The sequence below is a fragment of the Apiospora hydei genome (genome assembly GCF_038363865.1).
Source record: "Apiospora hydei strain CBS 114990 chromosome Unknown utg000008l_segment0_segment0, whole genome shotgun sequence".
NCBI lineage: Eukaryota > Fungi > Ascomycota > Sordariomycetes > Amphisphaeriales > Apiosporaceae > Apiospora > Apiospora hydei.
The window spans coordinates 2,465,067-2,488,455 of record NW_027117367.1 but is presented as its reverse complement, the minus strand read 5'-3'; the positions used below and the strand labels follow the sequence as shown (position 1 = coordinate 2,488,455).

The following is a 23,389-nucleotide window of genomic DNA, read 5'->3' as shown; positions in this document are numbered from 1 at the left end:
CTGAAACCACCGCCTGCGGGTATGCTATCCCCGTTCGCTGGATAACATGGAAGTATTTCGAGAACAAACTACGCTCTGCCATAGTATGTGGCACTCCGGCGGTGACGTTACTTTGGCATGCGGACGTCGGGCCGCTGCAGGAATAGCTGCACGAATCTGGTCATGCCTAGATGGAGAATGTACTGCAGGTGGTCTCTTTGCTTTTGTTTTACCTGTACACTGTGCCAGTTGGTTGGGTTGGTAGGGGATCAATGTTTTTGACTTTACTCGTCATCAATCACATGGGAGGAAGCTGCTTCGGATCTCACTTGATTTCCTTCGAGACCAAACAATGAGCCTGAGTATCACGAAAGACGTATACTCCATGCTAATTCAGGACGGCGAATTGAAGTTGAGATGTAGCAACAGAAGCAACACAACGCTTGATAGCAACGCGTACCTGGTAGATTATGTATGTAGTTCCCGGTTGGCAATAATAGGTCATCACATCTCAGCCCTGTGCCACCTCGCCCGCATCTGTCAATTGCCTTTAATTAGCGTTGAGGCGTCTGCCTTTCGATACAAGTTTAGGCGCCCGCCCGTCCGTCACCTCGGGATAGAGTTTGCTTGCCCTCCGCAGCTTTGCCCCAGCCATCTCTACATGTACGTCAATGGATGGGCTTTCGAGATTCTCGGCGTTCAATAGTGGCAGATGGAGACAAGGCCAGGCACAACTCCAAAAAGCAACCATATCGGGCGATCTTGCCACGATGCCGGGATAAACAGGTTCTTTTGCACTGATACTGATGGCGTCACAGCGTGATGTTGTTGCCATTGTCCCTGGCGGGCGAGATTAAGAAGCTGAAAAGTGACAAGTCGTTCGCATATCCAAGAAGATATATAACAGACACTTCCGAGTACACTCACTATATCTCAAACGTTTGGCCCCTGTCCTCAACGGCGATTGGATTTCACGGTACATACATATGCAATGTGCGATGGAGGGGTTGGACAGAGAGTCGACGCAAGGTGCAAATGAAGTTGTTATATGCGTCCACGAATCAAGAGCCCGATACCCGGGTGCCGACGCAAAAGCAAGTCTCTTGAGGGAGACCATATCTTCACTATCCAGGCCCGCCAACCAGGCTCTGCGAATGGCATCTCGGCTGGCGTTTATCTGAAAAAAGCAGGGGGCTGCGCCACGAGGGAAAAGAAACGAAAAAAAAAATACAGGCCCCTCTCCCTCTCGAAAGAAGGCAAGCGCACGAACTGCACGTAATTACCTGCAGAGGTGTGCGCTATTTGGAGAAATGTGCCGGCTTTCAATAGATCTCGACCGGCGTCCCTATCAACATCCAGCTACAGCCAACCACCGCAGGGCATCTTGATGATCCAAGCTCCGGTAGTATGCAAAAGAGACGGCTGGTTAGCGTTAGTTTCCCCTGAACCGGTTGAAGGTTCGATGCGTACCGCTACCCTATGGAATGACTCTAATCAAGTCGGATACGACGTCAATGTTACAACCATGCTGGATACTGCTGCTGCTACTACACGCCCTGGCTATCGCGCATCTTCTAGTCTTATTAGGTGAGCACCTTATGTGGTAGGCATGAACGATGGCAACGGGGCTTCATTTCATCCCATGTAAGTGAGAAGCAGGGCGCGAGCTGAAAGAGTAGCCGCGAGGCGTCAGCGAAGGAAGAAGGGACGAGTTTCCCATGATGATTGGATTGCGTCCGAAGTGTGAAGGGGGCTAGCGAGGGGCTTGCCGATGGTAGTACTGGACTCATGATGATCTAACCATAATATCTAGAGTCTATCCACCCATTCAACCATGCCTGGTCCTGACTAGCATAGCAACGGCGTTGCGCATTGTCACCGCGCTTTCATAGCACGATGGTCAGCTAACAGGGCTACCAACGTAGGAGAGGGGGACCCTGGATAAACAATTCTCTTGTTGTTTGTTGCTTGCGCCGCCGGAGACGGCCAGCTAGCATTACAGCCTCGCAAAGCACTTCGTGCTCGGGGAGGTTGGATAGGATGCAAAATCCTTCCACCTGCCGCCGTATCCCTTACGGAGTGGAATTCCTCCGACTCAGACCTTTCACTAGGCCGTTGAGAACATGAAGTTCCCCCGGAAGAGCTCAGTTAGACGGCCAAACAGCCCAGGCAAACTTCGTGCTGCAAGCTTCCTCACCGCTGCTGTGTAGGCTGTCAGATCGGCCGTGACTCCAACTATCATCCAATGTAGATGAGTGATGTACATTTTTGGACCCCGAGGATTACTCAACTCGGCTGCAACTAAGAGGCTTGTACATACGATATGTACAGGAGTACTGCCGGCCATGATGAAAAGGGCAAACCACTGCCGAAAGCGCGCATCAATTGATATGGCTACCTACCTACGTAATGCTACGTGAGTGGGATGGATGGGTGGATTGTCCTGTTTGTTCTTTTCTTTTACAATTTCGATAACCGGTTGAAGTCGCTGTCTTCTTGGATATATCACCTTTATTGATGCATTCCCTCTGATACGCATTGGCACGATCGGTTTTTGCCGGTGTGATAGTGGTGCATCTTCATTTTGGGCCAGGCTGCTTGATCCGGATTGAGGCAAGTACGCGGTAGGTGATCTCCCTAAAAACTCCCGAACACGTGTGCACTAATATAGATCTCTTGAAGGTCAAGCCCCTGTGTACCACCACTAGCTAGCTGAAGGACAGAAGATACCGGTGCCTCAAGGTCAAGGTCAAGGTCATGGTCATGGTGTGCAGCACGTATCCGTAGCAACATTGAACCTTTATTCAAGCGATGGTCAATGTAACGGACGCCAATACGACATTGACACCTTGACATGACGCTGCGCGAATCATTTGCGATTGGCCCCGTCTCTTCTCTTCACACGAGTATTGTCAGGATGCCAACTAGGCTAACTCACGATATTGCTGACGCTAATCACACCGAAAGGCTCCTATTCCCCACGTTACAGGATTCTTTGGTGATCCAGATCAAACCCTGGTACGATTTCTCGCGTGCTGACAGCTAAAACGTTAGAGGACCGCGGTGGGTAGCCGTGAAAGGTACTTGTAGCCTCATTGCTTCCAGTACCACTGCTGCAAGCTCACGAGGGACAGACAAGGGTGCAGGGGGGCCATGAGCTCTGCCCACTGACCAAAAGCCCCACACAGCCCACCATCGGCGGTCCACCAGCGTCCGTGGCCTGTGGGAACACCCACCAGCTTGCCCACCCAGCGTCCAGGGGTTCGCCGTCCCCATCGTGCAACACTGAGATCTGGGAAGTCCGTTTGCAACGAAACAAGGACCCGGTGCGGCCTGTTGTATGCATGCAAAACAAATGGAATTCGTGTCCGCCCGCGCCCGGGGGACTAGGGGAGCTGCCTTTTGGCTCGCTGGACTGCAACGCTGTTGCTGATACCTGGAGTGATTGCAGAGGAGCCCCGATTGCGATGCTGGTGAACTGAAATCTCGCAGAGACCCTCAGTCAATCACGTTGGCAAGGAGTGTGCCCCCGCAATCTTCTTTCTCGGGAGGAAGGGGAGGGGGAGGACGGTTCTTCGGTGACAGATCACGCCCGTCCCGTCTACACACGCACGCACACACACATACATACGCAGGAGTAAGCAGCAAGCAAGATGTCACCCGATTGGCAATAAGCCAAATCGAGTCAAACGAAGTTCCAACGTCAGCAAGCAATCGGCTTCCAAGGATCTACGTTGTACGTCTAGTCAGCAGTGCGGTCGTGTCATACCAACCGCAGCCACACACACACACATGTTGAGATGAGAAACCGAGTCCGGGTTCGGTTGAGTTGGGGGTGGTGTTGAGGACAAGACATCATCATCCATCCATACTTTTGGTGTGTGCAGTGTTCTAAATACAGCTCTCGTTCATCCCTGCCTTACCGACCTTGACGTAGCCCGTGGTCTCAGCCGGGGCACCCACCCACTCAACCACTTCACTTCTGGCACACGACCCGAGTTCAGTATCTTTTGCGCGTCCGATCATACGAACGCGAGGTTTCCATGGATTCCATCTGCCTCATACCTACCAAGCAATTGCCATTCAGCTGTGTCGCCACCAGCGAGAGGTGAGAGGAGCGAATACTGAAGTGAAGAACTGATTAAAGTGTAATGAGAAGCTAACGGCTGCAATACTACCCCCCCTTGTCCAGGGGGTTTCCCCCCCAATTGCCCCCAGCAGCCAAACCATGCAGTTCCCGCTAGGCAATTAAAAGTAAGTAATTTTCCATATTGCAGCCCCCTACTGGAACACGTACAGTAGCTGCCGGTCGAGCAGCAACCACCCACACCCGAAATAAGCTAAGGTTAGCAGGTTAGCCTGTGCAGGTGCAGGTGCAGGTGCAGTGCGCTGTGCCTCGAACTCCAGTCATCTTTGCAACCTTCCAGATGGTCTGGCCCGTCTTCTCGCCTGCCCGTCCAAATCATCGATCAAGTGTCTAACATATACTTGATTTCTCATGAACAACGCACTAACTTGGATCTTCCTTCCTCCCTCAATCCCCTTCCCTGCTTCGTTTGCTCGGCCCGGTTTGGTTCGACGACTCGGCGGTGTTTTCCTTCCTTCCTTCCTTCCTTCCTTCCTTCTATGCAAACCAAACACCCGTTGTGCGAAACCAGGACGAAACGATATTGGCAATTCTGAGCCTTGCCCATTGCTTGCTCCCACTCGAAACCCAGCCAATAATTACACACCTGGGTCCCAGTCGTTGCTCTACGACGAAAGGGCGGCCGCATCACTCGGCGCACGCGACGGTACGTACGTCCGGACCCGTTTCTTCTGATTTCATTTCTGGCGCAAAGACGAGAGGAGCGTGGTGGTCTCGTACGTGACTTGCATCCTGGAAGCCGTCCGACCCTCTTTGCAATCCTGAGGCGAAGTGAACCTCCAGCCGGCTTTGACAGGCTCGATCTGCTCTTGTCATTCTGCCGCAAGCTCGCATTGCATATACCGTGGGTGTTCGTTGGTGGTGAGAATGTCAAAGTCGGACAACTCCAGTCACTCGAAACAAAGAGCCAAGTGATGTATTTGCCCCTCCATGACCCTCCTGCGGAAAGCCACCCACGATGCCACTTTTCGCAGGGCTCGCGCATCTTCATTTCTCACATTGATCACGGAGCAAAAGAAACATCTGACAAGTGGACCGGATTTTGCAACAGGGGACCAAGTGGATAACTTCAAGATTGTATGCGTCGTCGTCTAACTACTTTTATACTACATATGATACGTACCCTGCCCTCTCTCTCCCAGCTGAAGAGAAAACACGCCGGGACGGAGAGAGAAAGCTCTCAAAGGACCTTCTCATATATTTCGACTATTAATTCTTGCATGACTCGGTGAAGCCTCACGGTTGCCAAAAACAACATCCGTCCTGCACCTATCCTTCTTGCATAGTTGCATTTGCACCCTTCCATTCTTTGCCAGGCACTCCCGGTTATACGTGTCGAGGGTGTTTCAGCCCAGATCAATCATTTGCCGGGTCGCTAATGGTTTTTCTTCTTTCGCAGCCCTGTCCAATCCTCCCACGGCACGCCAGCTTTCTAGTTTCTGGGGGCTTTTTACAGAATCAAGTATTCCGAAAGCTCATAGGACCAATCCAGCCACACTGAAGAATCGGTACATTGCCCACCCTCCTTCTCGACCGCTCGAGTAAGCAAACCAATCGCCAAGCAGCAGGGGCGGACTGCTGGTCAGGGGCGCCCATTCTTTGGCAGCCACCATGGCTTCTCCTCATAGCGACATGATGGCGGCGGTCACTTCTCCCACAACTGCCATTGCGACAACTCCGCGTCATGTTCGCTCCAGGACGCAGAGCATCTCGAGCGACCGACCGTCGACCATCGCCCACAGCCTCATGTCACCTCCACAGTCTGTGTCGCCTGAGGCGGCGTTCATAGCCGCTTCTGCCGCGTCGCAAATAGTGACCAACGACCACGATAGCCATTCGGAAACATGGTACGATCAGGTTGGAATAGAACCCTCTGGGGAAACAGCCTTGGTCGCGACTGGCTCACTTCAGCTCGCGAACAACTTCGTTGACCAGCTTTTGTTCAACATTATTGCCACTGCCAGGTCAACATCCCTTTCAGCCTTGCGACCGGCTGTCAGTGAAGTCCTAAAGCCCAAGCTCGCAAGAGATGCCGTCAGCCAGGCCGATGAGGAGCTACGGGAGTATCTGGGTGGTGGCGAGGTGGAGGACCTTGTACAATCCGCGGATGCCGAGTCAGCGCACAACTGGGATCTTGAGCTGGCCTGGAAGCGCACGCGGCTTCGATGCATGGTCTATTCCTCGCTCGGAGACATGGAAGAGGAGGATGAAGATTATTATATGGAACAAGAGCACCTACGAGGCGAAAGCGACGACATCCTTTCCGAAGCCGTATCTCCGGCAGTCGCCATCTTCTTAACCTCCATCCTCGAGTTCATGGGGGAGCAGGTGCTTGTTATTGCGGGCCAGGCCGCTTTCAACCGCTTGCGAGTCAAGTACGAAAAAGAGCTCAAAGACGGCGCGCGAATGCCGGGCGATATCTCGGAGCGAATCGTCGTTGAGGAGCTGGACATGGAGCGCGTCGCTCTTGATAGAACCTTGGGAAGGTTATGGCGAGCCTGGAAGAAGAGGATACGAGCCCCTGCTGAACTCAGCTACCAACGATCTTTCACTAGGAGCGCAACGCACAGTAGGCATGGCAGCATAGTCGCAGAGACAGTTGGCACTCTACCAATCTCCAGGGAAGTCAGCATAGATGAATCGCAGGACGCGAACTCACAGGGAGAGTCGAAGCCTAACGAGGAGCCGGCAAAGCAGACGCGCCCTTCAGCCATTCCTTTGCCAATGAGCAACAACGACATTGCAGAGATCGAGGTTCCCGGACTTGTTTCTTATAGTGATGAGGAGGACAGCGATTTGGACGACGAGGAGTCACCGAAGCAGCGCCCGCGGCCCAAGAGTTGGATGGTTTTCACTACGCGCCGGAAGCATGAACTGCCAACACCCGCCGACTCTCAGCCCACTTCACCTACCCAGAAACCCCGGAAGCGTGCCAACTCAGTTCCGACCCCTCTTGTTTCGCCCGTCACCTCGCTTAAGCCAGCAGGTGCACAAGCTGAGGTGGTCGAGTCTGATAGCAACCGAGATGCTGAGCATCCTACCAAGGCTGGCACTGCCTCGATCCCAACGACGGGTCATGAAGTGACTGAAAAAGCGCCTGAACCCGCCGAAGCTCGGAATGTCAGCGAAGCAGAGCCGAAGGCCGCTCTGGCGAGCCCGATCTCAAAGATGGTGACAGGGGCCGCTGCTGTCGGCTCGGCTGCTATGGCTGGTGTCGCCGCTATGGCTCATGGAACTGCGCCACAAACTCTCACCACGCCTTTGGAGGAGGAGGAGGAAGATGACGAGTTTGAAGAAGAACCCCAAATTCTTACCTCATCACGAGTATCAATAGGCGGTCGAAGCTCACCAGCTATTTCGGAGTCCGGCTCGAACAGGCCTCCTTCAATCCTCGTGGGACGATCAAACAGCTTGAGCTCGGTACGCATGATCGAGGTGCACAGTCCTCGAAGTCCGAGCGTCAGATCCAGCAGACATGGCTCTGGTGAATTCGACTACCCTTCAGTTTCTCGGTCAATGAGCCTTTCGAGGGAAGGAAGCGTATCGACACCTCCCATTGTTGAGGAAGGGACTCCCGAACCTCGAGGTGACCTCGCAGTGGATTCGTACTCCTCTAGGGAGAGTTCTCGAGAGAGGATTACCAGACGTAGTACAAGCCCTTCGCTCTATGGCTATGGCGCAACTACACTGCCCCCTACTTCAGCGCCTACCTCGGCCCCCACGTCAGCTCCGACGAAGGTCACAATCCTCAACCAGACCGTCACAAGCGGAGCTTATTTGGACATTGACAGCAGACCCGAGAGAACAGAGTTGCCTCCGAGAATGTCATCCTACTCCAAGCCACCTACGTTGCCTACGTTGCCCGAGAAGAGTGCCAACAGACCTACATATGGACAGTCCGCCTCTGTGGGACTGCCATCCGTTGACCGCACCACTTCGCAGCGTGCGTCACCAGAATCCCCGAAGCGTGCTTGGGCGAAGCAGAACGACTCCCCTACCTCCACCAATTCCAACAAGTTCAAAGCAGTCCGTAGCTCCGAAGAATCCACCAGCCAGCGCGCACATGATGTTGCGAAAAACTTCGAGGAGCTCCTCCAGAACGACGAGACGATTCAGTACACGCTTACCCCTGAGAGTATGCGTGACAGCTTGGCAGATTCCAAGGGCAGTGGCAGGAACGATGAGGCCAGGCACCTTGACCGATCTCGTTCCTCCTCGATGAAGAGATCTTTGTCTCTAAACAAGTCGACGGGTCTGAGCTCGCATCCGCCCGAGGGACACGGCAACGCAAAGACTGCCGGGCCAGTGCCACGGGCGCCGCCTGTCTCGATGGCTACCCAGGGGCGGATGGGTCCTGCCCCTCAAGCTAGGGACGCCCGGATCCCACGTGAATCCTTGCAAGACTTTGCCGAGTTCATACGTTCAACGGGCCCGCCTGGCGAACGTGGCAACTTCCAGGCTAACAAACCTATTGCCAATACCGGCCCTCACCGAAGGGATATCAGTAGCCCCGTATTACCTGCGACTGCCCCCGCTGCTGTGCCGCCCAAACGCACGGCTTCGACGAGAGCTCGTCTTCAAGCGCGCGACGCCGCTGTCAGCTCAAACAACGAAAGTTCTGATCTCATCGACTTTATCCGCAGAGGGCCCCCATCCAACGGTCCCAATCCTCGTATTCCCCGGAACATTGCCCCCTTCCGAAACACCATGGACTCGGACCAACTTCAAATGTCAGGCGCCACTGGAGGCAGAGCCGTTGATGCTGCGCTCCCAGAAGTCATGAGCAGCCAAGTCTCGACGAATGTGCCGGAGTCTGTTAACTCTTCGATCAACTCGCAGAGCGCGTTGTTGAACAAAGCCAACAAGCCGACAAACTACTCCAACAATTTCGACGAGGAAGACATGATGCCGAAGCGAAAGCAGCGCAGAGTTCGAGACCCATATGCCATTGATTTCAGTGACGAAGAAGGTTTGGACGAGCTGTTAGAAGAGGCGCCGAAGCCAAAGCCGAAGCCCAAGAAAGAGGAGAGCTTGATCGACTTCCTCAACAACTATGACCCGCCGCCGGACCCGTCACCTCCCCAACCCTTTGTCACTTCTCAGCAGCCCGCCGTGCTTAAGAAGAAGAGTACTTCCAACATGTTTTCCCGCCTCCGATCCGGAGGTAATGCGACGCCCGCCGAGCGATCAGCGACGCCGGGGGTCGTGAGTCAAGAGCGGCGAGCAACGCTAGCAATGGCCGGGGTTACACCCTATCGTGGCCAGCATGCCACCTAGCGGTGGTAACGCTGGAAAGCTGAACGATATCATGGGGCCCGGCTCTCCCCAGAACAGGGCGCCGTCAGGCCGAGTGCCAATGAAACATTACGAACCGCGTGATGCCACACCATCTCAAGGCATGAGAGCATCTGGAACATCCGACTTAGCGCGTTTCTTGCGAGAGTCGGAACCACCACCATCAACCTTGGCATCCGCCGCCCCTCCCGTCGAGGATAAGCCCAGCGGATTCGCGCGCATCTTTGAGCGCCGCAAGAAATCGGTCGCCTACTAAAGCCTTCGAAACCCCACCCAACCTTCTTGTATATAACCTTACGCATCTTTGATCTGCAAATAACCGATATCCTGGGCCACTTCTTTACTCTGGGGCATTATCCGCTACTGCGGAACGAACACTACCCAAAACACCCCTTTACTGGCAATTTCTGCCCTCTGTACACTGCTGCCACATCTCGGCGTCGACTGTTTCTCTCTTTTTGATATGTCTTAATCGATCTACTCTTCAGAATCGATGCCTCCTGCGAGGGCTCGCCGCTTCACACCCATGTATCTGGTTGATACCATGCCATCACTACATTCCTCCCCCTGTTTTCTTTTTCTTCTTTATCTTCGGATACTTCATGCTGTTGGACATGGTTGCGAAATTTTCTCGGATATTTAAAAAGAAGCGTCCGCGAAGCTTTGATACACACAGACCAGAGAGAGCAGTTGGATGGAAATTAGTACGGAAGCAAAAGAGAAAGAGAAAGCGAGAGATATAAAGCGAGCCTTTTCTGAATACATCGAGTAGAGACGTGTGTTGGACGGCTGTATCTTCTCAGGCAGTGTGCGACCCATGACAGACATGGCTGAAATGAATGATATTATATTACTGTTAAAATCTCCCTATCCCCAGTTATGTCTTCTGTGAACTGCGTTTCGTCACTTTGCCTGTGTCTCCCTAGTATGATGAGCAGGGTGTGTGTTTATGGGGGCAGCAGGTGAACGTCGAATGCCGAATCAGTGTCGTTGATGATCATCGTCACTTTTTAGCCACACTATCTTTGGTATTAGCATGGTGGGATGGACAAAAGCTTACCTTCAAGCTAACCGGATACCCAGACAGCCATCGCTATGTCTCAGCGTCGCCACCCGACAGGCATGGCGCAGATCGTATCATAGCACACCGGCAAGTAAACTTTGATTATGCATATATTCCAATCCAGTAGCCGTATTTTACCGCCTTTCCTATCCTTCTTCATCTACTCGCACACATACTCCTCGCAATACACAGCAACCTAGTGAAAATGGAGAATATGTCAAACTTGGCTATATCTTGGGGTGCGCGGGTCTTGGTGTGAGTACGCGCACTTGCAATTACAAGGGGAACTCGAATGCGGTCACATGCAAGGTGTACGTACCACTTGCTGACTGGAAACACCATGTCTGTCGTAAATACAGGACTGGAAGCACGGGTTCCGTCGGCTCGGCCGTGACGAACGAACTCCTCAAGGCCGGCCTCAAGGTCCGCGCTATCGTCCGCAACCTCGAAAAGGGGGTATCTTTCCGACGTTTTCGGCGAACGTTACGGTCCCGATGCCTTCGAGGTTGTACATGCGGAGAACCTCGCGGACCGCGAGATGTTGGAGAAGGCAATGGCCGGTATTTGAAAGCACATTGCCGTCCATCTACATATATAGGTATCTTTCTATTTATACCTGACCAACTAACTGGACTCCAGGGTGCGCCGGCGTCGTCCACATGGCGACCGACACCTCGCTCGGCACGAGCCCAGGACGGGTCATCACGCCCACGGTCGACTTGGCACGAGCCGTCCTCGAAGCCGCGGCCAACACCTCCACCGTCCGGCGCGTCATCTTCACCTCTTCGGCCGCGACGCTGCCCCGGCTCCACGAGCCCGTGCACATCACGTCGTCCTCCTGGGCGTCTACGACGTCGTTCGCATGGCCTGGTCTTCTTCGCCTCCACCCGACCAGGACCAGGACGTTTCTTCGTCTACGACGGAGGATAATAGTAGTCCCACCATGAAAAGCCTCCTCGTCTACGCCGCGAGCAAGATCGAAGCCGAGCGCGCCTGCTGGGCTTTCATGAGCGAAGGCGACCCGAAGCACTTCGTCCTCAACACCGTCGTGCCCATGACGTGCCTCGGCGCCTTCGTCCACCCGCGCCTCGTCTCCTCCATGAACGGCATGCTGCTGGGCACGTGGCGGAACGACCCGGAAGCGAGCGCCATCCTGCGGATGATCGGCGCCCAGTGCCACGTCGATCTCGAGGACTTGGGGCTGCTGCACCTTGCGGCGTTGGTCCTGGACGAGGTGCGCGGGGAGCGCATCGTTGCGATGGGCGAGGTGTTTGGGTTTGGGGACGTGCTCGACGTGATGCGGAGGATCGATCCGGAGCGGGAACTGCCTGGGACGGAATCACCATTGTCGTCGCCAATGGTGGAGGGTGTGGCGGCTACGGTTGATAGGGGGCGGTATAGGGAGTTGCTGGCGAGAATGGGGAAGGGGGAGCCTGCGGGGTTGGAGGAGAGTATTCGGCGGGCTGTGGCTACTTCGTCGTCATGAGAATTTGGATACGGTTTTGATAGTTGTGGAACGTTCCCCAAAGTCTAGTCCTGAAATATACGAACTATCCCTATTCCAATGAGCACAGGCGCGGAATAGGGGTAGCTCGCATATCATCGCCGACCCAGCTGGATCTTCTCTGGACCTCTCCAATCGACATTGGGGAGATGGCGAACAAAAAAAGCAGATAGTGCCGTTTACAAGGGGGTCATTCTGGAGCTCTATCGTTTTGAAGCCGTGATAGTCTCCCTAGTGCACCTATCCCAAAACACTGTCATTCCTAAAAAGGGGCAGATGGCGAGTTTCCATGTCCACACTGCACCAAGACCTAATTGGATGTAAAGCATCTCAAACGCCATATTTTGCGCAGGTAAGAAGTAGGCAATAAGGGACTTGTTTCCGAAGAAGCACTTTCTCCTTCCCCTAGCTGGGACGTCGACCCTGGCTCCTGCCCAGACCATCGAGAGCAGGAGCAGCGCAGGCGGCATTAGTAAACCACGGCACTTTCCCATCGCTGTCTATGAACTGCTGTAGGCAAGAGAAGGCTCAACAGAAAACACTAGACACTTTCTCTTTCTCTTGGGTCTTCCTCCCCAAGCAGAGCCAACAGACGGCTCTCCTCGAGCTATAAAGTCCGTTCCTCTGATCGACCCAGATTGCCATCTTCCGTCTTCCATCTTCCATCTTCTGGGGCATTGCACTCAACACCACCACGATGCTCCTCTCTTCCTTGCATCCATACCTATCTTCGTGATCTCAGACGTTGAACACATGTCGTGTGCCATTTTGTTGCAGGAAGACGACGCTTCTGCGAACTGTAGGATATGTGCTTGTCATCACTGATCAAGTTTTCTGTGGCAACTTGCTTTGATGTGTAAGATTCGATAGGCCGCGCTCCAGTTATTGCGTGCAATTTGCAATTGCACTCCTGTGGTAATCCTGACTGCGTTGGTAAGCAACAAATAGGAAAGATGAAGGAGTGGAAGGGCAATTTATATATGGAAGGAAGGCATGTGCTTATTCATGGTGGGGGCCAACTACTTAAGCAACTACCAGGTAGGTTTAGATGCTATTTACAGATATCCCTTTTTACCTTTAACTATGCTTTCTTTCTATCTGCTCAGAGCAATCTTACCTACCATATGGTGCCGCCTTTCCATGCTGTGGCCTTCCCCCGCCTGCTGGGGTCATATTTCGTTTGTGTAACCCATTTTCCAGGCCTAGACCTTGTAGACTGCTTGAAGACAGTCGCAGATGGGTGACTCCTGCCTCCAATGTCCTGGAAAAGTACTCTCGTCTTCGGTTCCGTCAATGTACGGGGGTCTGACATATTGTTCGTCCCAGTCGCCTTTTCCGAGTAAGTCGTACTTGCCCAAGTAATGTTGCACGGGCATGTACATCCAACCCACATCTTCCTCTTCGTGCTCGGTGGCGCCATCATGGAAAGGGGTGGGAACTTTGTAATTCCTCTCTTGTGGGGAATACGGAGACTCCCAGCCCTTGTGCAACAGCTTCACGATCGGCGAGTCGACATCGGGATGATCCACGGACTCGAGACAGAGATCGTCCACGAAAAGGCAATACTCGTATCTAGGAGTGGAGGTTGCGCGCCACCAGCCCACGTCGTCCTGAAGGTCAGCGGCGTCCGGTCGGAGCCGGTCCTCGAGATTCGCCTGGACCCAGGACCGGAAGTAATCGCGGACTTAATGGGACGTGGCTCCACTAATGCCAGCTATCAGCCAGCAGTGCAGTAGAAAGATGTGGCAAAACATACCTCCTGAGTGTCTCGTCGTCGATGACGTGAAGATCATGAAATTCTAGCATATCTTGGCGGATGTAGAACCTAAGACTTTCCTGGACTTGATTGCGCAAGGCTTGCAGTAAGCGAAGCCAAGCTGCCTCGTTGCCTTGAGAGCACCGATATATCTAGAACCTCGTGCGTCAATGGATGGAACCCTTTCCCAACTTCAAGAGGTGATGGCAAAGGAGGATGCCCTTACCACGAAGCCCCAGGTTGAATCGCGAAACTTGGTGCACGTCATGTCCGCTTTGATATGATCCAAGTCCACGTCGGGGCTCGACGAGAAATCGAGGTAGGTCTCGGTCCCTGGCGCCGGAGAACGTGCTGCCGGGCCACTGCTCATTGTGGCTCGAAGAAAGAGTTTCCAATCAGCTTCATTCCGCCTTGTTGCTGTAGGGCGCGCCGAGGAGTGTGTCGTCACGCCGGCCTTGGTCAAGGTTGTGAGTCGCGATGCTAATCGGCTCTGTGCGGCGCGATAGACCTGTGGCAATGGCCTACCTCTGCTTGCTGCAATGCATCGCAGCATGGAAAGAATTGGGGTGTGTCGACGGTCGTATGTGGGAGAAGACGATGGACTGCACAGGATATCAGTGGGAGGGGCACAGGTGCATTTAAATGTGACGGATTTATGTACAACCATTTTACGGCCCTCCAATCAGATGCTACCTCACGCTGCCACCGTTTTGCATCGCCGCTGTGACAATGTGAAATATAGAGAATAATCAAGACCCCACTTCCTCAGGAATCGATCCTTCCTTACAGCCCAAATCCAGGTATTAAGTAAGTACATACAGGTCAGGTTGGTCACTTGGCCTTGGCGCAACTCCAGCCATCCTTTGAAATCAAACTGGAAGCTACATGGAAAATTCGAGGTCTGCCGTGGTGTTCCCCCATCGGGCATAGAGCCAGTCGATTGGCGGTCGGTTCTTTGGCTTCCAAGGCCCTGCATTGCCGCACACTGGTAGCCTTCCCTTTACTTCGCGAACGTAGGTGGAATCCAACTGCCATATGCTCTGCGTGCCCCGAGTAGCGACAGCCTCAGGCACGCGCGGTACTGCAGACCGAGCCCCCAGGCGTTTCATGTGACTCATCAGTCGTACCAGATACATGGCAGTATTGTCGGATCCCAGGCTCCAGGAATGATTGGTATAGCCCAGCATAAACATCATGTTGGGAACTCCATCCAACATGCAGCCATTCCAAACGAATCGCCCGCCCCATCCAAGGTTCTTGCCGTCAACTCGTATGTCGATCCTGCCGCCGAGGACCATCCGGTGGCCGGTGGCAGTAATAATGACATCAAGGTCCATTGTCTCACCATCGCGCATCCGGATGCCGTGGTCGGTAACCGCGGCGATCTCTCCGGTGATCAAACTAACATTCGGACGATGGAATGCCTTGAAAAACGCCGCGTTCGGGTCCAAGCATATCCTCTGCCTCCAGGGGTCGTATCGCGGGGTGAAGTGAGGGTCCACGGGGACATTGGCCGGCAGTTCCTTGGCGGCGCCCGCCGTGAGACCTTGCCGAACGAAGTTGGGGTAGCGGTTGGCGAGCAGAACAAGGAGATACGGACGTATCAGCCAGTATAGCCATCTCCATGCGAGAAACAGTCCCTGGGGCAGCCAAAACGGCGTTCTGTCACTCTGGCTTGGACTTGCTACTACGTAGGTCGGGCTTCTCTGGACCATCGTGACCTGGCCGGCTTCCTTGGCGATCGCGGGCAGGAGCGAGACCGCCGTGGCACCGCTTCCGATGAGGGCCATTCTTTGGTTCGCGTAGTGAAAACCTTCTGGCCAAGACTGAGGGTGAACGACTCGACCTTTGAAATTGTCAAGACCTGGTATGTCAGGCTCAATAGGCGATTCGTAGTCGACATAACCGGTGCCCATGATGATCCAGCGGGCAAGGTAGCGCCTGGGCTGTCCTTGGTGGTCGGCCGTTACCCTCCATTCTTGGCGCTGGGAGCTCCAATCGATCTTGGAGACTTTGTGGCGGAATCGGACATGGTCATCTATGTGATACTTGGAGACGGCGTCATGTAGGTACTCCATGATCTCGCTGCCCTCGGCAATCGGTTTGGTGAAAGGCCAGCGGTGCCAGGAGAGCCCGTAGGTGTAGATCTGACTGTCGGACCGGACTCCTGGATATCTGAACTGGTCCCAGACCCCTCCGATGCTGTCGCGGCCATCAAGTATGACGAAGCTGGTGCCGGGCTGCTGCTTCATGAGCCGATACGCGCAGTTGATGCCCGAGAGGCCAGCTCCGACGATGACGACATCGAAGAACTCGGGGTCGTTTGGATCTGGTTTGATGGCGGACATTGAGGGCAAATTGAGATGAGCAAGAAACGATATGATGTTGAGGAGGTATGAACCGAGGAACCCAGAAGATCAATGCGATTGCGGCAGCGTTACATCTTACATCCCCCCCTTACACCTCCCCCTCAATTTCGCCCTCGGCACCGTAATGCACGTATGCGGTGCGGCGAGGTTTGATTATGCCGGGGCCAGAAGGAGGGTGAATTGTACGGCAGCCAGTTGGTTGGTTCGGGATGTAAGGTTACACCGAGCGAAGATCGTTTTCCCTAAAGTGATTTACGGGTTGCCTACTTGGTCGACATCAAGGCCTTAAATGCCTTCCTTGTATGGGGTAAGCTGCATGCCGTGACTTCAGACGATATGCAATCACTTCCCTCGGCTCGCATACAAGTAAGTGTTGGCGTCAGTGGGAACTTTAACATCATGCAAATGTCAATATATCCGTACCTTATGGGATGGAACTCAAATGGTCAGGTATTTGGAATATTTATTCGTATTGGCTGCAGGCCTAGCCCCTTTTAGGCCTCACGAAGCCGATGTTGCTGTATACAGTAGACCTGAAATCCAAAGCAGTGCTATCTATTGCACAGAACCTAGCTTTTGGGATTTAGCTACGCCGTGACGTCTCGAACCAGCCAGAGCCAGAGCCATACGACCCGATTACAGAGGTCCTCAGGGATCCGTTGCTAATAGGATTGATCGGTATGCTATGCGCCCAAACGTCCGCAATTTTACACGCCTGATGATATTGCGCGATTCATCATATGGCCTCGAGTACCATTTCTTCGGATCCAGTAAGATTCTGCAGGCGGCTACGTAGTCCTTTAACGGAAGGAGGTACGAATCGTATCCCGCTTCCACCCCTGACGGCGACGACGACGATGACTCGTCCCACCCTTCCTTGGACCAGTCCTTCCGCACAATCTTCACGGCTGGCGTCTCCGAGTCCAGCGACCGCAGACTCTGCGCGTCCACCTCGAGGTAGAAGTTGTACCGCGCGCCGGCGCGATACCCGGGGCTGCCGGCGCCGGCCCCGCGCGCGCGCTCGAGGTCGGGCAGGGGGCTGTCCGGGGTGACGTACCAGTTCCGGCGCAGCTCCGCGGCGGCCCAGCGGGCGAAGTGGGCGCGCACGTCGCTGCGCCGCGCCGCGGCCGGCGGCACGGGGTCGCTGAGGAAGGCCGTGTGGCTCCGCTGGAGAAGGTGGTGCGCATCATCAGCATCCGTGGTGATGGTGGCGGCGAGCGCGCCCGCGGCGTGGGCCAGGAGCGCTTCCTGCATGCGGCGCCACGCGGCGTCGTCCCGGTAGTCGGCGCGGTAGACGGCTAGGCCCCAGGGCGCTGGCGGCTTGAGGAGGGGGGCTGGCCGAATGGGGTGGCGGGGTAGAGGGGGAACCGGGTTGCTCGTTCGGCCGTCCAGGCCATGTTTGCGTACGGCCATGTCTTGATGCCGAGGCTTCGGAGGGGGCTCGTGGTGGACCCATTGTATTAATTGGCTGCAGTAGCTGGCTTCAGGGCTGACCTCCAGCGCTCTGGAGCGAACATTGATTTTTGGAATGGGACACTCAATAGGAGCCGGTCCTGGGCTGGAGTCGTTGCATATGACAAGGTTGTTTGCTGAATGGATGGAGGATGTAGCAATGGGACGATTGATCAGTTGGTGGTCGCGTCGTTGCCCGCCTTCGCAAAACGCCTGTTTTCAGCCCGCCATGCAAGCACATTCGCCTGCCTGATAACAGCACATACCCCGCCCCATGCAACTCTCATATATTATTGAACAAACGTAAATCATGGAATTAAAATGAAGTACCATCCAACACTCTGCGAATGACCTATTCCAACTACCGTTCTTAGCAATAATGGCCATGTATATCACTTCTGCTGGTCGTAGTTGTTGTGGTGGTGGTGGTGGTAGATGACGTCGTCGTTGTAGTGCTCTCCGACTCCGACTCATACGTCGCGACCTGATTCACACTTGCAACGCGGGGACAGCGATGCCTCTTCCTTCTCATGGGCTTCCAGTGAACTGTTCTCGATTTCCAAAATGCTGCACTGCGGCCGATGGACTTGCGCCAAATACAAATGCTGTTATTTCCGTTGCTATTTTCCCTAATCAAATGTGTGAGATATTGGTTCAGCATGTAAAATGGGAAGATAGGAGAGACGAAAAACAAATTAAAAAGTCCGGGAAACTTACCGAGTTCTACTGCCATGTACATTCTCGTTGGCATCGACGTCGGCATCATACTCCGCCACCCCGTCGAACTCTCTGACACCCGGCACATAGGTCCGCGACATATCGCCGATTGGTCTGTTGAGCACCGAGGCGGGGCCCTCCGCTGCCGCGGACCCTGAGCAGCGTTTTGGGGGCTAGTGCCACCACCAATCTCCTTTACAGCAGAGAGGTACGTACGAGTGTTATCGCCCAGGTCCCGGGCCAGTGCAGTGGGTGCTGGGGCTGCCACTGGTGCTGGCGTTGGTGCTGCTACCGTATTGACATTATTAGTGTTATTGTTATTACCGACGGCGACGACGGTTTTCTTCACGTGTACACCGGGAAGGTAGGTTCGCGTGTTATCGCCCAGACCCCGGGCAAGCACACTGGGCGCTGGTACTAATACAGGCTTGACATTGTTGTTGTTGTTGCCCACGACGACGGCACCGGGCTTCTTCTCCTTGACGGCGGGGACATAGGTTCGGGTGTTATCGCCTAGACCACGGGCCAGCACGGTCGGCGGCGCGGCGGCGGGTGCCACGGCCTTGTTGTTGACATTGGCACTGGCGATGGCAACCTTTCCTCCCTGGACACCGGGGAGGGGTTGCGGGGGTTGCCCCCAAGGCCTGAGCTCCTGCGACGGGCGTCAGTGCTGCAGCTGCGGGAGCGAGGTTCTTGGCGACGACAGCCTCTTGGAGGCCGGGGGCTTTCGTTCGTGTCTTTGGGTTGATGCCCAGGACAACGGGGTTATTGTTATTGGTCTTAGGGGCTGGCGGAGGTGGGTTTGCGGGTGTAGGGGCTGCAGGAGGAGCAGGAGCAGGAGCAGCAGGAGCAGCAGGGGCTACCGTTACCGGCTTGCGAGGAATTCGTAGTGCCTGTGGGCTCTGTTGTTGCTGTTGTAGTGTTTGAATGGGCTTCCCTGGGGATAGGACAGCGGCCGCTGGCTGGGTTTTGTTTCCGGGGTTGAGCGGTGGTTGTTGTGGAGATAGGGGGCTTCGCGATGGACTTCGGTACTGCGACAGGAGGAGGCAGCGCCGGCTTTTGGCTCAGCGGGTAGCCCGGTTGTGGTGCTGGTATCTTCTGCTGTGGTCTTGGTTGGGGTTGCTGCTTCTGTGGCGGTTGTTGTCCCAGTGTGGGTTGTTGCCATGCTGGCTGTTGCTGCTGTGGCTTCTGTTGCTGCGATTGTTGCCGCTGCTGCTGTGGTCGTTGAGGTGTTGGCTGCTGTTGGCGTGGGACAGGTACTCTTACAACGGTAGGAGTTGGTCTCGGTTTCAATGGGCTTTGTGGTTGTTGTGGCTGTGGTGTTAGGGGGTTAGGTGTCACTTTCAGCTTCGCTGGAACCGGCTTCGGGCTTGGAGGGTTTTTGGGTTGGGACACCGGTGGTGCTTGCTGCCGAAGCACGATGTTAGGTCCTTTGGCAACAGGATCTGACTTCACTTGGCTTCGCGGTGGTGACGCTGCTGGAGGAACCGCTTTAAGGCTTACGGGGCTCTTGGACCGCGGTGCCGGTGGGTGCTGTTGTTGGGGGACAGGCCCCTTTGCGGCATTAAGAGCTGACCTTGAACTTGATGTTCTGGGAGGTTGTTGTGGCGAGGGTGCTTTTGCCGCAGACTGTTTTGGTATGGGCGCCCTCGACTTGGGACTAACGGGATTACTTGTCTGCGCTGCCTTCACGGAACTACCAGCTGTCGGGTGTGGTGACTTTGGGTCTGGAAGGTTGAGTGGTTTCTGGGATACCTTTAGCGTAGGCGGTTTTGCTATGGGAGCGGCTGGCTTCGGGCTGTCGGGGTGTTTCAATTGCGCTGCCGCCTGTGGTGTCTTTGCGGAGTTGTCTTCTGTGGGCGGCGCTGGCTCCGGACTCGTCTGTGATTGCGGCTGCGGATGTGGTGATGTCTCCCTCGCGTTGGCTGCGTGCTCCTCCGGGTCTGAAGAGCTATACGACCTTGATCTTCGTGTGTTTCCGATGCGTAGGACATATCCTAAAGGTAGATTGATTTTCCTGCTTTCTCTAGGTGGTGGACGTGGTGGAGCTAACAGCCATGGTAGTATTGACGGTCTACGTGGGCTTCGTGACCTCCGGGTCCTTGGTCGTCTGGGTGGACTAGCTGGTTCTGGTGACTCCGATAAATGCCCAGATTCTGAAGAGTACGTGTACCCAGAATCTGAGGATTCCTCAAGTTCCGAATACTCAGATTCTGATGGTGATGTCAATACTGGCGAAGATCGTCTCGTACTGGGAGTACTTGGAGGTCTCTGCGGGCGTGGTGTCCGAGGTATACTGCTCGTTCTTACCGGACTCTTTGCTCTTTGCGGTTTCGGTCGATTTGAAGATTTTATCCTCATTTTACTTCTTTCACGAGACCTGTGTTTTCGGCGGTGTCTGGTTGACGAGGATTCTCCTGTAAATTTGTGCGCTAGAGATGCAAACGGTTTGAGCAACTCCGATGTCTTCTTGCCCTTTGGTGTTTTGGTTTTCGAGGGGGCTCCAGGGGTAGTAGCAGACTGTTCTGCAGACACCGAATTCGAACTAGTTTCAGATACGGTCTGTTGACGACTTGTTCGGATCGCTCGAGTCACGTGTGCAACTATCTCGCTGGGCGACATAGCTTCGGCAGCCAGTGGATAGGGGGTGCTTCTGCCGGGTTCGGGATGTGAAGTATGTGTTGGCGAACGACTGTGGGCATCTGCTTGTCGTTGTTTACCTTTATCTGCTGCAGAGTTGCTGGCTATACTCCTCTCTGACCGAGACCTATGGTCTCGGCTTCTCCTCTTGCGTCTCCGCCTTCGCCTCCTTTTAGCTCCATGTCTTGAACTAGATCGCTTTCCCCCACGTTCCTTGTTCGCTGTCGTATCCTGTTGGGTCCCCGAAGGCGAACCAACTTCCCGGATCGGCGAGTTCGCGATGGCCTCTTTCTTCACAAGGGCCCCGGTCGCTTCTTTAGTCGAGCAGTGCTCATCATTTTGCTCCATCCACTCCAGGACTCTATTACGAACCACATCGTGAGGCCCCGAGGACGCGGTGGATGAAGCCGAGCCCTGCTGGCCATGGTTATGTGGGATTGACTGTCGAGTCGTCGACTGCCGAATTCTATGCGTACTTGTTTGCTTATCTGAGTGCCGCCTCCGCTTCGACGGCGGCCTGCTCGGACTCCCTGTGGTGTGCTTCATTGGCCCCTATGGCCAACGGTCAAACAGTGACCCCGATAGGATGCGCTGCTTTCGCGTGTATTACTTCTCAAAGTAGGGAATAACGATAGAATATGAGTGAGCAGCTACTAAGCCCCTTTCTGTTAAAGGAAAATCAAGGTTACGATATGGAGTATATCTTACCTCATAGCAGTATTCCATTATCACGCCGTGAGAATGTCTCCATCTGCATCAGCACAGACGAGCGTGTCCGGAAGGAAGCGAAGTTGTTTTGTGCTGATAAAACTTGTCTCGTTTGGTTCGCTTTGTAGTTGAACAGAGTACGTATGCCGGAATGCTGCCTGCTGTAAAATAATTTCGAGCTCCTGCGAGGCGCAGCGAGATTGCCGTTCGCAGTAGCACAGTTTCACGGAATGGCTATGGTTAGTCACGATAAGACTGTAGAGTCATTCATTATGAATGATACGGCATGTTTCGTATGGTACCACCGTAGTGATGCGATCTATGATACAATCAAGTCTATAGCCGGGCTTTCTGTTTCATGATTTAGCGATCCCAGCTGTATTGTACAAACTTTTCAGTTTTCCCGCAGCCTGTAATCACGTACTTGATCCATCATCCTCTTCTTATACCCCCCTGAGCAGACTCTGGTCCCGCTTGTCAACAGGGGTATATCGGTCGGCCAGCACCTCCTCTACGCTCTTGTCCGTCCAGCTGGGCCCTCGTATCGCTGTCTCAGTGCCTGCTCCACCGGCGAGAACTGCTCGTCCACCTTGTGCTCTAGCTGCTGGCCGGCGTCGCCGGCCTTGGTCTTGGCGAAGCCGATCGCCTCCTTGCCCTTCTGCAGGCCGGATCCGAGAGCGCTGAAGATGGAACCCTTGGCCTCCTCGGCCTTCTGCTCGCCCTTGGTCACGGCGTCGGCGCCGCGGGCCTTGGCATCCGCGTATGCGCTCTTGGCGGCCTCGGCCACGCTGCTGGCCTTGTCGCTCGCGGCGTCGCGGGCCCAGGCGGCCTCCATACGGGCCTCTTCCCGGGCGTCACGGGCCTTGGGCACCACTGTCTTCTTGCCCTCCTCGGCGGCCTGCCCGGCCTCGGAGAAGGCCCGCGTCCACAAGTTGCCTGCGACGCTCTCGGCCTCCTCGCGCACGGCGATCCAGTCCTTGTGCTGGGCCCAGCGCACGGCGCCTTCGATCTCGGTGTTCCAGCGGTCCTTCGCGGTGTCGAGCAGATTCTGGCGCTCGAGCGCCGCGAGCTCGGCCCGTGTGGGCGGGTGTACCGGCGGTAAGGGGTCGGTCAGACCCGAGATCAGGTCGGTCTGGGCGCGGAGGACGGCGGATTGGCGCTCGCGGTTGCGTTGGTGGGCGAGCACGGTCAGGTAGGCAACACCCAGGGTCAAAGTGACGCCTCCGGTCTGTAAAATAATGGTTAGCCTCGGACTTGTCTGGTATTCGGTTGCAAGTATCTTCGAGACACATCGCACTGCAAGGTTGCGGGCGGGAGGGCATGACGTACGAAGCCGGTGGTGAAGCCCATGATGAGCAATTAGCTGGGGCGCACAGTGGCGCGGAGATATTGGGACGGTTCAATTGGAGGGAGTGAAGAAAACGCAATTGGAAGTAGTGACTGTCGCTATCAATTCGAGGCCGCGGACATAGGATTGCCCTGAGAATTGGGAGGTGGTATGGTCGGGCGAGACGTTGATCTCTGCAAGAAAGCAGGGATGACGTTTGACAGCAAAGATCGTTAAGTCGCTCTGCTTCTTGGCTTGGAAGAGCTCCAGCTACGAAAATCCCCGGGACGGTAGTCGCAATTGGCTGGGTCGGCCACCAAAAAGCCGGGATTGCAGGTAGCTCTCGGTCCGGTAGCGCTAAAAGCTAGGTACTTGGTTACTGTACCTATCACATTGTACCCCCCAAAATTTTGGTTGGCGAGAGCCTCAATT

General features: G+C 54.7%; 7 protein-coding genes across 7 annotated transcripts; 3 read left to right on the top strand and 4 right to left on the bottom strand.

Annotated features, from left to right (window-relative positions):
• Positions 1 to 5,737: 5,737 nt before the first annotated feature.
• PG997_011343 (uncharacterized protein) lies at positions 5,738 to 9,677 on the top strand (the record flags this gene model as incomplete). Its single annotated transcript, XM_066815658.1, has 2 exons — positions 5,738 to 9,331; positions 9,423 to 9,677. The coding sequence occupies 2 exons, from the start codon at positions 5,738 to 5,740 to the stop codon at positions 9,675 to 9,677; spliced, it is 3,849 nt and encodes a 1,282-aa protein (XP_066664948.1).
• A 1,012-nt stretch (positions 9,678 to 10,689) lies between these two features.
• Positions 10,690 to 11,970, top strand: PG997_011342 (NAD(P)-binding Rossmann-fold containing protein; the record flags this gene model as incomplete). Its single annotated transcript, XM_066815657.1, has 3 exons — positions 10,690 to 10,739; positions 10,844 to 11,044; positions 11,124 to 11,970. 3 exons carry the CDS (start codon positions 10,690 to 10,692, stop codon positions 11,968 to 11,970), a joined length of 1,098 nt encoding a protein of 365 aa, XP_066664947.1.
• Positions 11,971 to 13,190: 1,220 nt separating this feature from the next.
• Positions 13,191 to 13,781, bottom strand: PG997_011341 (uncharacterized protein; the record flags this gene model as incomplete). Its single annotated transcript, XM_066815656.1, has 2 exons — positions 13,191 to 13,672; positions 13,745 to 13,781. 2 exons carry the CDS (start codon positions 13,779 to 13,781, stop codon positions 13,191 to 13,193), a joined length of 519 nt encoding a protein of 172 aa, XP_066664946.1.
• Positions 13,782 to 14,625: 844 nt separating this feature from the next.
• Positions 14,626 to 16,092, bottom strand: PG997_011340 (uncharacterized protein; the record flags this gene model as incomplete). Its single annotated transcript, XM_066815655.1, has 1 exon — positions 14,626 to 16,092. One exon carries the CDS (start codon positions 16,090 to 16,092, stop codon positions 14,626 to 14,628), a length of 1,467 nt encoding a protein of 488 aa, XP_066664945.1.
• A 669-nt stretch (positions 16,093 to 16,761) lies between these two features.
• Positions 16,762 to 17,526, bottom strand: PG997_011339 (uncharacterized protein; the record flags this gene model as incomplete). The annotated part of the gene is made up of 1 exon (XM_066815654.1): positions 16,762 to 17,526. The coding sequence occupies one exon, from the start codon at positions 17,524 to 17,526 to the stop codon at positions 16,762 to 16,764; it is 765 nt and encodes a 254-aa protein (XP_066664944.1).
• A 2,176-nt stretch (positions 17,527 to 19,702) lies between these two features.
• PG997_011338 (uncharacterized protein) lies at positions 19,703 to 20,851 on the top strand (the record flags this gene model as incomplete). The annotated part of the gene is made up of 1 exon (XM_066815653.1): positions 19,703 to 20,851. One exon carries the CDS (start codon positions 19,703 to 19,705, stop codon positions 20,849 to 20,851), a length of 1,149 nt encoding a protein of 382 aa, XP_066664943.1.
• A 1,290-nt stretch (positions 20,852 to 22,141) lies between these two features.
• Positions 22,142 to 22,980, bottom strand: PG997_011337 (uncharacterized protein; the record flags this gene model as incomplete). The annotated part of the gene is made up of 2 exons (XM_066815652.1): positions 22,142 to 22,888; positions 22,960 to 22,980. The coding sequence occupies 2 exons, from the start codon at positions 22,978 to 22,980 to the stop codon at positions 22,142 to 22,144; spliced, it is 768 nt and encodes a 255-aa protein (XP_066664942.1).
• Positions 22,981 to 23,389: the final 409 nt, after the last annotated feature.